The sequence below is a fragment of the Primulina tabacum genome, chromosome 18, assembly GCF_025594145.1.
Source record: "Primulina tabacum isolate GXHZ01 chromosome 18, ASM2559414v2, whole genome shotgun sequence".
NCBI classification, from domain to species: Eukaryota; Viridiplantae; Streptophyta; class Magnoliopsida; order Lamiales; family Gesneriaceae; genus Primulina; species Primulina tabacum.
In genome coordinates this window covers 26,200,435-26,213,418 of record NC_134567.1, presented here as the reverse complement: position 1 = coordinate 26,213,418, position 12,984 = coordinate 26,200,435, and the positions used below count along the sequence as shown (strand labels likewise).

At 34.1% G+C, this 12,984-nt stretch overlaps 2 protein-coding genes across 2 annotated transcripts; one reads left to right on the top strand and one right to left on the bottom strand.

The window, feature by feature from the left end:
- Positions 1–458: 458 nt before the first annotated feature.
- LOC142532742 (uncharacterized protein At3g49055-like) lies at positions 459–4,409 on the bottom strand. The gene is made up of 5 exons (XM_075639163.1): positions 2,707–4,409; positions 2,551–2,627; positions 1,910–2,021; positions 1,666–1,782; positions 459–1,000 (listed from the first exon to the last, which is right to left on the bottom strand). The coding sequence occupies exons 1-5, from the start codon at positions 4,069–4,071 to the stop codon at positions 647–649; spliced, it is 2,025 nt and encodes a 674-aa protein (XP_075495278.1). The 5' UTR covers positions 4,072–4,409; the 3' UTR covers positions 459–646.
- Positions 4,410–6,410: 2,001 nt separating this feature from the next.
- Positions 6,411–9,869, top strand: LOC142532843 (glycosyl hydrolase 5 family protein-like). The gene is made up of 4 exons (XM_075639360.1): positions 6,411–6,944; positions 7,500–7,747; positions 8,097–8,617; positions 9,216–9,869. The coding sequence occupies exons 1-4, from the start codon at positions 6,417–6,419 to the stop codon at positions 9,737–9,739; spliced, it is 1,821 nt and encodes a 606-aa protein (XP_075495475.1). The 5' UTR covers positions 6,411–6,416; the 3' UTR covers positions 9,740–9,869.
- The last annotated feature ends 3,115 nt before the right edge of the window (positions 9,870–12,984 follow it).

Genomic DNA, 12,984 nt, shown 5'->3' with positions numbered 1-12,984 from the left:
TAATTGATATCAATGCATTGTTTTTACGAAAAAAGCTTCCATTTTGGTTTGTATATTTGTTTTAATAGTGAATTTAATTTTAGTCATTTATCTTAGTTATTTTTACAATTTCTTTATTTTTTTATTTGATTTTGATAAGTGTGCGATATCACGTAAACATTCTTGCAAATATAAAAAATTTCAATGAAAAAATTAGTATTAAAAATTTGATAACGGAAATGATCAAAATAAAGGAAAAAAAATACATGATCAAAATTGTAATATTGTCCTGACCTACTTAAAAAAAATATGGTATCATTATAAGACTCTGATTAAGCTGATTGTGTTGGTTATATGTTATATTCAGTGCCACTGTGCTGGGAATTGGGATACAAAATTTAATGGTGGTAAATGGAAAAAAGAAAATCAAAATCAATTAATATACCTTCCCAATTTTTTAGTAATATCAAAGTGAAATATATTGCAAATGAAAACATCAACAATTATCAAATCAATACTCCTAAGCTTTTTCCTGCCTATATATATTTTTTCCTTTAAAATCAACTAAAGAGAACATTAGTCTGCTCATTCAACTTCATCTTTGAATGCTTACTCGAAAAACATGAGAAGAAAAAAAAACACAACAAGGATAAAGGGAGAAACAGAATCAAAGAAGTGGTTCAGAGAGTTCCATTTCATTCGCAGATTCTTGATGTGTTTCAGAGCGATGAGAGCCTACAATATTTAAACCAAGCCATTGCCATGGCCAGCAGATGTATCTAGGTCTGCTTAGGCCGGTTATTGAGTTACCCCGTGTATCGAGTTCGTCCAATTGACGTGTGAGTTCTTCCACTCGATCCCTCAGCCTGGATGTCCTCATATCTGCCAACTTCAATGACTTCTCGGCTGCATCTCTTGCTACCATGGCAGCTTCTGCGGTTTCTTCTTTGAATTTGAGTTTCTTCTCTGACTCGGTTACGGCTTGCCTTGCCTCCTCTAGTTCTCGACGTGCTGCTGCCAACTACAGAACCACAAAACTCTTGTCTGAATTGACTCAGTAACATGAGAATATGAATGTATACACACAATGTAACTATAATCGTAATCGAGGAATTCTAATATAAGAGACCGAAAACCATAATTGAGACATTTTCATCGTTGTGGCCTACCTACAAGAGACTTAATGCCCTCCAACAATTCCTATCGAATAATTGCTTCAACTTACAACATCTAATTATGATAAAATACGTGACGATGACTTTGGTACCGACTGAGGAGTGGATATTTGCCATTCTACAAAAGTTATAATCGGTAGCAATAATACAATTTAAATATGCCACGTTTTATTGCATACATAGACAGCTACACCGGCCAATCGCTGCTCCTCTAGTTTGTCCTACTTGAAGTATCGTAAAAATTGACATTCATGGCCAAATGTCTAAGAAATAGAACACATGAAACTTGAAAGGAATGAAATAAGGAGATACAGTAAAACTTCCAATTCAGACAGTAAAAAATATCTCGCTTTTCAGCATTCAAGCAGAAATTTTTGGCCATCTTAGAGAGCAATACAATTTTTTTTCACGCCAATTTTTCTTTTAGATGTTCAAATGCACGGTAAACTAAAATGAATTAAAATTAACATTGATTAACTTGTTCTAGCTCATCATTTATCCTCTATGATACCTGGGCGACATACTCCTGTTCCACTGCTTGACCAGCAGCAGCTTCTTGCTGTGCTGCCACCTTCCAGCGCATTATTTCTTCTTCTGCAGATGCAATATCCATCATAAGCCCTTCAACCTAGGCACACCAAGCAGCAGAACAAGTATCAAATCTATGCATTTTCAGGGTACCGTAAATTAAATTGGATGTAAAACTTTGATTTCTAGAGGCTGATGTCATCAAGGATATAGAACCTGTGACCTACATTTTCATTTGCCACTCGCTCCTTCTCTTCGAGTTCTTCCACACGATGTCTCCACTCATTGAGTTCCTTGGCTTGAGCATCTACATGCTCCTTGTATAAACTTGACTCTTTCCTTAATCCAGCATCATTGAATTCACACAATACTAACAGTCAGGAAAGGCTTGTTTAATACTATCATAATATCAAAGTAAAATCTAGCGATACAATGCGTTGCTCATTTTACCAAAAAAATTTAACTTAGTTTGTATGTCCTTGCAGCAAAAACTTTACAAAGTTGCGTTCACTAAGTTCAGTTATTTTTAGTCAGCTTATCTTTGATGCACAGCCGGTAAGTCAGAGTTTTGGAGTTCCTAAGATCAGTGAAAACATATGCATTATACTCTAGTTGAAATCTTGAATCCTTGGATGATGTAGGACAATGTTCCAGGAAATGTAGTACAAGCTAGACTAGCCCTTGTTCCATTGGCCAACATATTGCTCGTTAAAATCCAAATAATTGTCATGATGGACGACTAGCATACCGTGTCAATATTTTGATCATATCATAGCAAATCGAAAGTTCAGTGGACAGTCCTATTATATTTACACGTGCAGGAAAAAAAAGATGGCAATGGCACTGTAAAATTTTGGAACAAAGGTACCTTAGTTCCTCCACAGAATGCTTTAGCTCGATAATCTCAAGCTGTGACTGCTTAATGATATTCTCCAGTGCACTGGCCTGCACGTAGACTAATGATTAACAACGGGAAAAGAAAAGCAAGAAGAAAACGAAATTTAATGCTAAGAAAAATGAGTACCAGAGCATATACTTCATCTTCCTCTGATTCGCCAGTACCCAATTTTTCTTTAGAAGGCTGGAATTTGCTGAACTTATAATCTATACCTGCCTCTTTCAAACCTTTTTCTGCAACTTTAAACAGTTGGTTTGTTTTAGATGACAAGTCAACTGAACTTCGCTTCGACAATGTACTTCTTAATAAAGAGCCAATTTGTTCTTTCTCATTTACTAATTGCGTAATAGTCTCACTCAGACTTTTCACTTCACGAGTCTTATCCTCTATTGAATCCCTTGTTTTCTCCACAACGATTTTACTCAACTCATAAATGGACTCCATTCCGGCTAAAGACGCTCTAATATTTTCCTCATTTGACTCTTGAGCAAGGAATAAGGACTCAGACAATTCTGATGATTTTTTAGCATCAACAATTTTCATAGCTTTACACATTTCTTCATGGATACTAGACACAAAATTCAATTGATCAATCAACAACGGCCTTTGTGTCTCCATTTTCGATTCATAATCGCTCGCCAATAATCTCAATCTTGACAGCTCACTCTCTATTGTGTCATGCTTCTCAAAAAATTCTCTTTCGAATTCAGCTATTTTCCCATTTTTCTCATCTATTGATTGTTTCAAATTCTCAATTTCCTCACTTTTCTTCGCCACTTCCTCTCTCAACCCACCAATTGTTGCCTCAAGCTGTGAAACTTCGATGGCAATCTCATAATTCCTATGGTCGACCAATTCCCGAGCCTCATTTCTTGCTTTGACACTTGATTCAATCTGTTTTACAAGCTCCTCCACGATATCATTTGTCCTCTTAATCACACTATATGCCACGGCTGGCAATCCAGAATACTTATTAGACTTTGGCAACCCATTCCCACTAAAATCTTTATAACTACTAACCTTCCTTGATATCTTCTCAGTGCCACTGACAAGCATTGACGACCCCGTTTCCATTTCTACCCTTGTCGCCTCCCTCACCTTCTCTACCTCCTCTAGCTGCTTCAAAAGCTCATCTTTTTGTCTCAATGCCTCTTCTTTCAATTTAATTTCTTCTTTCAACTCCTTACTGACACTATCCAATTTCCTCAAAGCTTCCTCCTTCCCATTCACTGCCTCATCACGCTGCCGTGAGCACTCATCCCGTTTCTTGATGGCCTCATGGCACAACACCTTAAGCCGATTAAACGAAACTTGGATATCATTTTTCGAATTCTCAGCCGCCTCACGAGCTATTCTCTCACGATCAAGCTCTGCAAGAATTTCCCTAAAATTCTCCACAGATAAACTTTCTGGTGTCTTAATATCAATATGCACCGGATCATCTGCCTCGACATCGCTCAATACATCGTTTTCCTCGGCACTCGACATCATTCAATATCAAGCAAAACAATATACACAACAATTCACAGAAATAGCAAGCACCCACCACGAAGGTACATCATTTAACTCCAAACAAACAATCAAACAAAAATAGCAACAATAAAGATCGGGATATTGCGAGGGCCTAGGGTAGAGTAACCCAAAAAAAATAAAAATCAATACCCACGAGAAGAATTGGGATTGATTGACAGGGAAGATGATGATCGAAAGTTAAGAAGTAAACGTTTGAGCAGGAAATCGAACCCAGCCAATCTATTGAGCCCAGCAAAAGAGGAGGAAAAAAAGTTGCAGAAAGAACAAACAAGGTACCGATCAGTCTCCTTCCTTTGCTAATAATTTTATTATTATTTTCAATATATTTATTAATTTTATTCCGAACAGGCAATTTTGTTATTTTATAATAAATAATTTGTCTCAATATATATATATATATATATATATTAATAATTAAATGAAAAATATAACTAATTCATTTCAAAAAATAATAATAAATAATGTGTCTCCAGAGAACATATATAATAAGTAATTGGAAATTATAACTTAGTCTACGAATTTCAAATTATGAAACTATATTGACATCTTCGAATTTCACATTGCGCAATATATGTATATAATAAGAATTGAAATAGCTCATAGGTTGATTGATTTTAATCCAATTATTCTCGAGTCTAAAGTAGTGTTTGGGAGAGTTTTTGAATACATATTTATTTTTCAAATTCGGTGAATTTTAAGCAAAAGTTAGAAGAAATATTGTGATTTTTTTCTTTTGATTTTTTTTGTTAATAATAAATTACTCAAAAATCTCGAAAAGCAACAAAAATTTGTTTTCAGTCTCTATGTCAGAAAAACGTATTTGAAACTACAAGGCATTTAAAATATTATATTTATATATGATATTTGATTATCAATTGTTTCAAATATGTTACTAATATATTATTTTTGAGTATCTTATGTATAACAAATATTGGTATTAATGACACATTTATCTTTTCGGACAAAAAAAGGTACAAAATATTGAAATCCAGTATTAATATATGATATTTTAGTACTAATTATTTTAGATATGTATATAAAAGATAACATTTTGAGCACAAAATTGTAACAACTTTATTAATAGCAACATTTGCACATGTTTGGGTACTAAAAAAAATATCATATATTAGTACCAGATATGAAATATTTGATGCTCAAAGATCTATATATTATCATATTTTTAATGTTTTATATCGATTTTCATCCGAAAAGACATATGTGTTATTAATATCAGTATTTATTATATATTTTTGAGTATTCAAATATTATATATTAATATCTGATCTGAAATTACTGATACTCAAATATCATATATTAGTATTATATTTTTAATACAATGTACCAATTTCTATTCGAAAAAGACATGTGGGTCAAAGAGTGCAAACAAATAATTTTTCAAAGAGGTACTGAATGCAAATTTAAGTTTAAGTGTAAGGATTTAAATCAAATTTACCGTTTTGTTAATAATTTTAAATTATAATATGACATTTATATCCCCGTAAAAAATTATTACATTCCACAATTATATTCAATTATTTTTACCATATTTTTCTTTTAGATTCACGTCTTTTTATAAATATTTTTGGATATTTTTAATTTAATGTTTTATTTATATACGAATTTTTAAGAATTTCTTATTGAATTTATTAAATCCCAATCATATTTTATTACAAACATTTATATTTAAAAATAATATTTTACATTTTTTATAATTTTCATTTCTAATTTTTTTTTTACATATTTTGTGAATTTATACAAATTTTGTCATTTGTTTTTTAAAAAATAAATTATCAATCTTATATAAATTTTCAAGCACTCATATAACAAGATAAATTAATATGATACAAAAGATTCAAAATATAATCATAATTACATAAATATTACGTGTTATATAAGTTAAGAATGCTGTTTCATTTTATTAAAAATTAAGCAATTGCAATCAATTTTTTTCAAAATATTCAAAATTTAGCTTATATTACTTTGGAAATTTTATTTCCGATCATTATCAACTTTTGCTCCTTAATCACTTTTTTATAATTATCGATAGACTAAAGTGAAATTTGACAAATTATCGAGGGATTAAAGTGATATTTGAATTATTGAAATTAAAAAAAAAACAAAAGTAAAAAAAAAAAGGCAGAATTGGGAAATAAATTTGGTGTCCACTTTTGTCTCTATTAGGGGCATCCTTAATATATACACTTTCCTCCTTGCACGAATCGAAGGGGAGACTTTTGCTCTAAAAACTATTATATAGGTATATATATATATATATATATATATATATTTTATTGCTTTCGAAAATGACTACCACATTTAAAAAACTCGTTTATGAACTTACACCACTAATATATGAACAGCATGGTGTTTACACATTCAACGCCCTCCCAAAAGTCTTTGATCCAAAAGAACAAAAAACAAATACGAGGATGTTCTTCCATCTCTGTTTTTATGTTTTGGTCACTCAACTTTTCTTGTTATCCACCGGAGCTCTCGTGGCGGCACAGCCACTCTCCACAGACTCGCGGTGGGTCGTGGATGAATCTGGCCATCGAGTGAAACTCGCCTGCGTTAACTGGCCGTCACATCTAGAAGTGGTGGTGGCGGAAGGGCTGAGCAAGAAACCTGTGGATGTTATTTCTAAAGAAATAATTGACATGGGATTTAACTGTGTGAGGCTAACATGGCCACTCTTCTTGTTTACTAATGAGACATTGGCTTCTACTAGTGTAAGACAATCTTTCAAGAATCTTGGGTTAACAGGTTCCATCTCAGGTTTTCAGAAAAATAATCCATCCATCATTGATCTTACTCTCATCAGTGCCTATCAGGTTAGTCAATACATATACATGATCAACATTCAACTGATAACAATATATTTTACAGACAAGTATGCAGTATGGCGAAGATCTATTTTTTTAGGATTACGATTATTGTGTTGTTCCATTTCGTTGTTGGTCCATGTTTTAAAACCGTCTCTAAATTAGCGTTTTTTTTTTCAGTGCAAGCATATAAAGTATAAATGTTCTTGACTGGTTCAAGATGTAAATGGATGGTGACCCATAACCATGACAAATGAGCAAATGCCGGGCAATTAAAGTTATTACGACATATTCTTACTCAACTAGTTGACTAGTATTACGGTGTGTTTGGATATAATATTCTTGAAAAAAAATCATATTTGCGATTAATCACATATTTTTGTTACTGTACGCTAATATTTTAAACTTGTAAGAGACCCATATCCCAAAAACCTTTTTACAGCCGTAAATTTTTTTATTTGAACGCAATTCGAAGGATTTTTTCTCATCTACTCATGATTAATATGTCACCATATAATTTCATTACATTTAAATCACCTGATGTTAAACTTCGAGGTATTTCAGGCAGTGGTGGCTAGTCTTGCGAAGAACAATGTGATGATCGTGTTGGACAACCACACGAGCAAGCCCGGATGGTGTTGCAGCAAGCTTGATGGCAATGGTTTCTTCGGAGACGTGTTTTTTGACCCGGACGTGTGGATCAAGGGCCTAACCAAAGTTGCCACCATTTTCAATGGCACCGAGAATGTAGTTGCAATGAGCTTGAGGAATGAACTCAGAGGCCCTAAACAGAATGTCAATGATTGGTACAGGTGTATATACTTCTTATACAAATACAAATTTGAAGAATATATAGCAAACTACGTGAATTTAATTAGTAATGTCCCCAACTACTAGATGTAACATTAGAACATGTTCGATTCAAACAACACAGTGTGTCAGAATATGGTTTGCACGATATTCCTCATCATGCAAGTGAAAGAAAAAGTTCAAAAACTTTGTAAACTTGCGCTAAGGAACTCAGTTGCTTGACCGAGAATGGTTCCATTTGAATTTTAAATTGAAAACAAAACCATCATAGAAAATTGTAACAAAACCATTTTTCTGACTGTTTACTTATCTTGATAATAAAAGTTTTGTTCATGTCATTATAATCGATAGGTACATGCAGAAAGGAGCAGAAGCAGTGCACGCAGCAAACCCAAATGTTCTTGTCATTTTATCAGGGTTGAAATTTGACAGGGATCTTTCTTTTCTCAATAAGAAACCAGTTAGCTTAAGTTTCACCAACAAGACTGTATTTGAGCTTCACTGGTATGGTTTCTCAGACGGCAACGCATGGCAAACAGGAAACCCAAACCAATTATGCGGGGAAATAGTAAATGACATTAAAAAAGAGGCGTGTTTCTTGATAGACCAAGGGTATCCGTTGTTTTTGAGTGAGTTTGGGGTGGACATGAGGGGAACTAATGTCAATGACAACAGGTACTTGAATTGCTTTCTGGGGTGGGCAGCTGAATTAGATGTGGATTGGGCATTGTGGACACTTACTGGGAGCTATTATCTTAGAGATGGAGTCGTTGGATTTGATGAAACTTATGGAATATATAATTGGGATTGGAATGGAGTAAGAAACATAAGTTTGCTTCAAAAGATATCTGTTCTTCAGTATCCTTTTAGAGGTAATTCAAAAGTTCTCAAGACGGATAAATCTCCTGACTTGTTAGTTTGTCAAGGATTGGAGAAGAATAAACATATGGTTGTTGCCAAGGGTATCAACAAATCTAGCACGTTGTTGATCTTTTCGAATCGGCTTGAACATGGTTCAACTCATGTTCAAACTCATCGAACTTTGCTAAGCTATAGACTGTTCAAATAATTTTTTTGCCCCAGCTATTTGACTAACAGCTAGCAGGAATATATTGCTTAATATTTTTACAAATATAATTAAAAATACAAGTTTATGAACTAGAGCTATAGTTCAAACCTTTGTTTATTAGATCTCAGGATTTACTACAAACCAAACAAATTGCGATCGAAATCAAATAATTAACTGAGCCATCTTCGAGCCGGTTAAAGAATTTTGAGCTAGAGTTCAAATGTTCGGCTCGATCGATTTCGTTTGCACCCATGGCATATGTCTTTAATGCAGTGAAGTGATACTGATGCTTTGAGCATCTACCACTTGCCATTCTAGACTACTAGGTTGTTGCTACATGAAACAATAACTTGAGTATTCGTGTCAAATTCTAATGAAAAGTTTTTGGTGAAAAAATGCAGGACCAGGGTACACCGAAGCAGATGAACACAAAATACTCTTTCATCCTATGACAGGCCTGTGTGTCAAGAAGATGTCGTTACTAGAACCACTGGTTTTAGGTCCATGTTCCAAGGCCGAAGCTTGGAGCTATACGAGTCAAAAAACCTTAACAATAATGGGTAAATATTTGTGTCTACAAGCAGATGATATGCAACAACCTGTAAAGCTCGGTTTTATCTGCAGCGACGCCAGTTCGAAATGGGAAGCTATTTCAGACTCTGAGATGCATCTATCTTCAAAACTTAGAAATGGTAGCACTGTTTGCTTGGACATAGATTCAGATAACGCAATTGTCACTAGTAGTTGCAGATGCTTGAACAAGAGCGACCATGAGTGTGACCCAGGAAGCCAGTGGTTCAAAATTATCAACAGCACTAGACGTACTACTGATATGAACTTCTTCCTAGCGATGAACTTAATGGTGAGAAACATAGCCAAGAATTTGCTTAGTTTTATCCAGCTGTGGCATATTTCGACAAGATGATGATTTGCATGGGCATATTCAATTCTATAGTTATATCTATTGTATTGTTGTATAAAGTTCAAAAATCAAGATACTTGTCGCAAGATAACAGAGAACTAAAACAGAACCACAGATTTCAACAGAACTTGAACTCTTGACCTACAGATTTATGTCTTCCCATTTTTGCCCCATCATTAACAAAATCTATGATGGCCCATTTGGATTCTTATTCAAGGAGATAACTTAAAAGAGATGAATTATAAGCAGTAAGTATTCAATGGAGTTTGCCACACATATATTTGTCATTTCTCTGTTATTATTTAAAACATGAAAAAAAATTGCAAGATATTGAATTGAATGGTTTGTGGGAATTGTGAATAAAGCTATAGTTCTTTCGTTGACAGTGGTTTCTGATTCAAGAAGCCTAAGCCGTAAGCTGTTATTCCTAAAAAATGTGAACTCCCATTATGTCAATCTACTAGAAAATGCAAATTAGATAACATAATTATTTAACCTACAGCCCCCAGGAGACCTGGAACAGCTCATAGTTACCAGAAACACGAGGAATATGTATCCTTAGTCTAGGAATAAAAGCGCAGAGAAGGATTTTATATCTTGTTTCAACACAAACTCCTTTCTTCTCGTCTCATATTCTTCCTCAGCATTGCTTCATTCGTTGTTTTCAACACAAGCTTTTGGAACAACTCGAGCTTTAGTGCCCACATCGTCTGTGATACCAGGCGTGGATTTAGTGGGGGCGGCAAAAGAATGAAATTTGATTCTTCTGTGCCACATCCCTCTCGGGTTGATGGAACACACAAGGAAAACCCTAAATTAACCCAATTTAGCCCCAAAATTCGAACTTTAACCAAACCCAAGACTCAAACTTGAAACAAGAAACATAGAATCGTAAATGAAACTTAACCCTCCAAAATGTCAAATCCAGATTACATGCCCATTACGCAGAAATTAGTTTCCACCCAAAAATTCGTTCTTTTATTGAATACACTCTCTATTTCACTCAGTTATGGAAGAGAAACTCAAATTTGATGCAAATATAAACCTCAACTGGATGAAAACAGGATACAAACCTGCAAAGCAGCTGACATTTAGCCATGAAATTACAAATTTAGAGTAGTTTCTAACCTCAGGATCCATAAGCGTAATGATCATATGCAGCGAAACAATTTCTACCAACATGAATTCAAAATCCGACTAAAAAATGTTCTCAGCAAGCAGACTGCAGTCTGAAGTGGTTCGGGAAAATTGGGGGTAGCATGGGTGCCCAATTCCGAGCTCAGAGTTGTTCCTCTCTCGTAGGTCGGCACTCGGATACCTGAGCTCTATGAAGCCGAACTCCTGCACACAAAACAAACAACAGACGTGAATGGGTGCCGGAAAGGTTTCCGACTTGCTCACTTTGATTGACGCTCAAATCAATAACAGACAGACGAAAAATATAACACTCCGGAGAACATAAATGCAAGTGAGAGAGATATCGGAATCAAATCCTTTTTTGAAAAAGAGCTTATCCGAAAAATCATTTTCTGCATTCTTTTATCTCAAATATTTTTTAATAAGAACGATCAATAAAAAAATGGGACATCCGTGAATTCTGTGTTTGAATTACCATGATTTTCCTCCAATTTTTTCTTTATCCACATGCTGCATACGCATGATTGCACTGTCATGCTTAATCAAGATAGTACATCTTATCAACACACAATTTTATTATCTTATATTCGTGACAACATACGATACACCTTTTTGGATGCAAATGAGTTTGGATATTAGACCCATGAGTTTAAAGTTGTTGTGTGTCTATCTGATCATGGTGTCTCATATCGCTTAAAGACCAGTTTTATCATTTATCTACCGTCGGTCATGTCTTCAACAGAGAAAATATTACTCGTTAAGATCTGACATCACTCTTTTATTGTCCACCTAACCAACTAGATCAAGCGGCGCAATGTTAGCAGTTTGACGCACGGAAATTTTCCAGGAGATCACTCATATCAGTACTACTTTCAGTCCTGTATATTTAACCCAATATTTCACCCAATAAGTATATAATATGCTTCTTGGGAGACTTGAACTCGTGACTTGGCTCTGATACCAATTATTAAGATTAAAAGTTTACCACTGGACCCAAACATATAGCTGCTAGTCAAGACGCAACTTTATTCTCTTATATTTGTGGCAGCTCAGAGTGCATCTATTTAAGTTCTAATAGGTCGATCTGTTATGCTCAAGAGTCTGGGGATGTGTGTGTCTATTTGCTGGCGTTGTCTCATATCCATTAGCGATCAGTCATATAATTTCGTTACCGCTGATCATGTCCCCAATATAGATAGTATTACCCCTTAAAATCTGACATCATTCTTTTACAACCCACCTAGTCAATCAGATCAAGTAACATCACATGAGCAACTTGATGCATGAGAATTTTCTAGGACAAAATACAATAATTAAGTAAAGGATATCATCTTCTAAATATTTTGATAAATATGTTAATATGGTCCCAAGATCCCCAAATACCATGACCAAGGGGAATCTTGCCTTCTCTGCTCTATCTCATACTTCAGACTTCCCGAACACTGCTACCATCAACTTAGGGAAACAATCTCTTCTGATGTTGTCTTGTATCTGACAGAACTCAGCTCATCGTGCTATTTTGCTCGATCTACGTCTTAGTAGGCCCAATGAATATCTGTGGCATCTCACAATCATTTATAAAAATTGTTTGTAGGCACGTAAATTTTTTTTAGCAAATATGACTATTTTTAGTTTTATCTTGATCTCAAAAACAAATAAATTTTAGAAAAGATTTTTTTATATAAAAAAGAAATTAATTTGATATGCTTGAAAAAGAAAATTAAATTTTTATTTGTATATCATTATTACACGATTAGTTGGATTCAGTCCTCAACAATAAACATATTTAAGATCAGTTCTCAGGTCAAATAAAATAATTAGTTTCGACTAAATGGTTTTCCTATGTGTGTGTTTACACACACACACACACACACATATATATATATATATATATATATATACATATATATATAAGTTTAAAAATTGAAAATTCACTATAACAGGAGCAAAATTGAAATAAAAAACAAGTTAAAGGAGTATGCAAATTAATCACCATTAACAAGACTAAAAAAAATACAAATGAACTCTATCCTAAGTTCCCCTTATTTTTATATAGATTGCCGTTGCCATTTAAATGGAAACATGATCAGAAAAATTCCCACAAAGATCAC

Excerpts from the sequence above, each read along its gene's own strand:
- LOC142532742 (XM_075639163.1), bottom strand. The coding sequence starts at position 4,071 with ATGATGTCGAGTGCCGAGGAAAACGATGTATTGAGCGATGTCGAGGCA. Across the intron at positions 2,022-2,550 it reads CATTCTGTGGAGGAACTAAG|GAAAGAGTCAAGTTTATACA; the intron begins GTACCTTTGTTC and ends TGCTGGATTAAG. Across the intron at positions 1,001-1,665 it reads AACAGGAGTATGTCGCCCAG|TTGGCAGCAGCACGTCGAGA; the intron begins GTATCATAGAGG and ends GTGGTTCTGTAG.
- LOC142532843 (XM_075639360.1), top strand. The coding sequence starts at position 6,417 with ATGACTACCACATTTAAAAAACTCGTTTATGAACTTACACCACTAATA. Across the intron at positions 6,945-7,499 it reads CTCTCATCAGTGCCTATCAG|GCAGTGGTGGCTAGTCTTGC; the intron begins GTTAGTCAATAC and ends GAGGTATTTCAG. Across the intron at positions 8,618-9,215 it reads TCTTCAGTATCCTTTTAGAG|GACCAGGGTACACCGAAGCA; the intron begins GTAATTCAAAAG and ends GAAAAAATGCAG.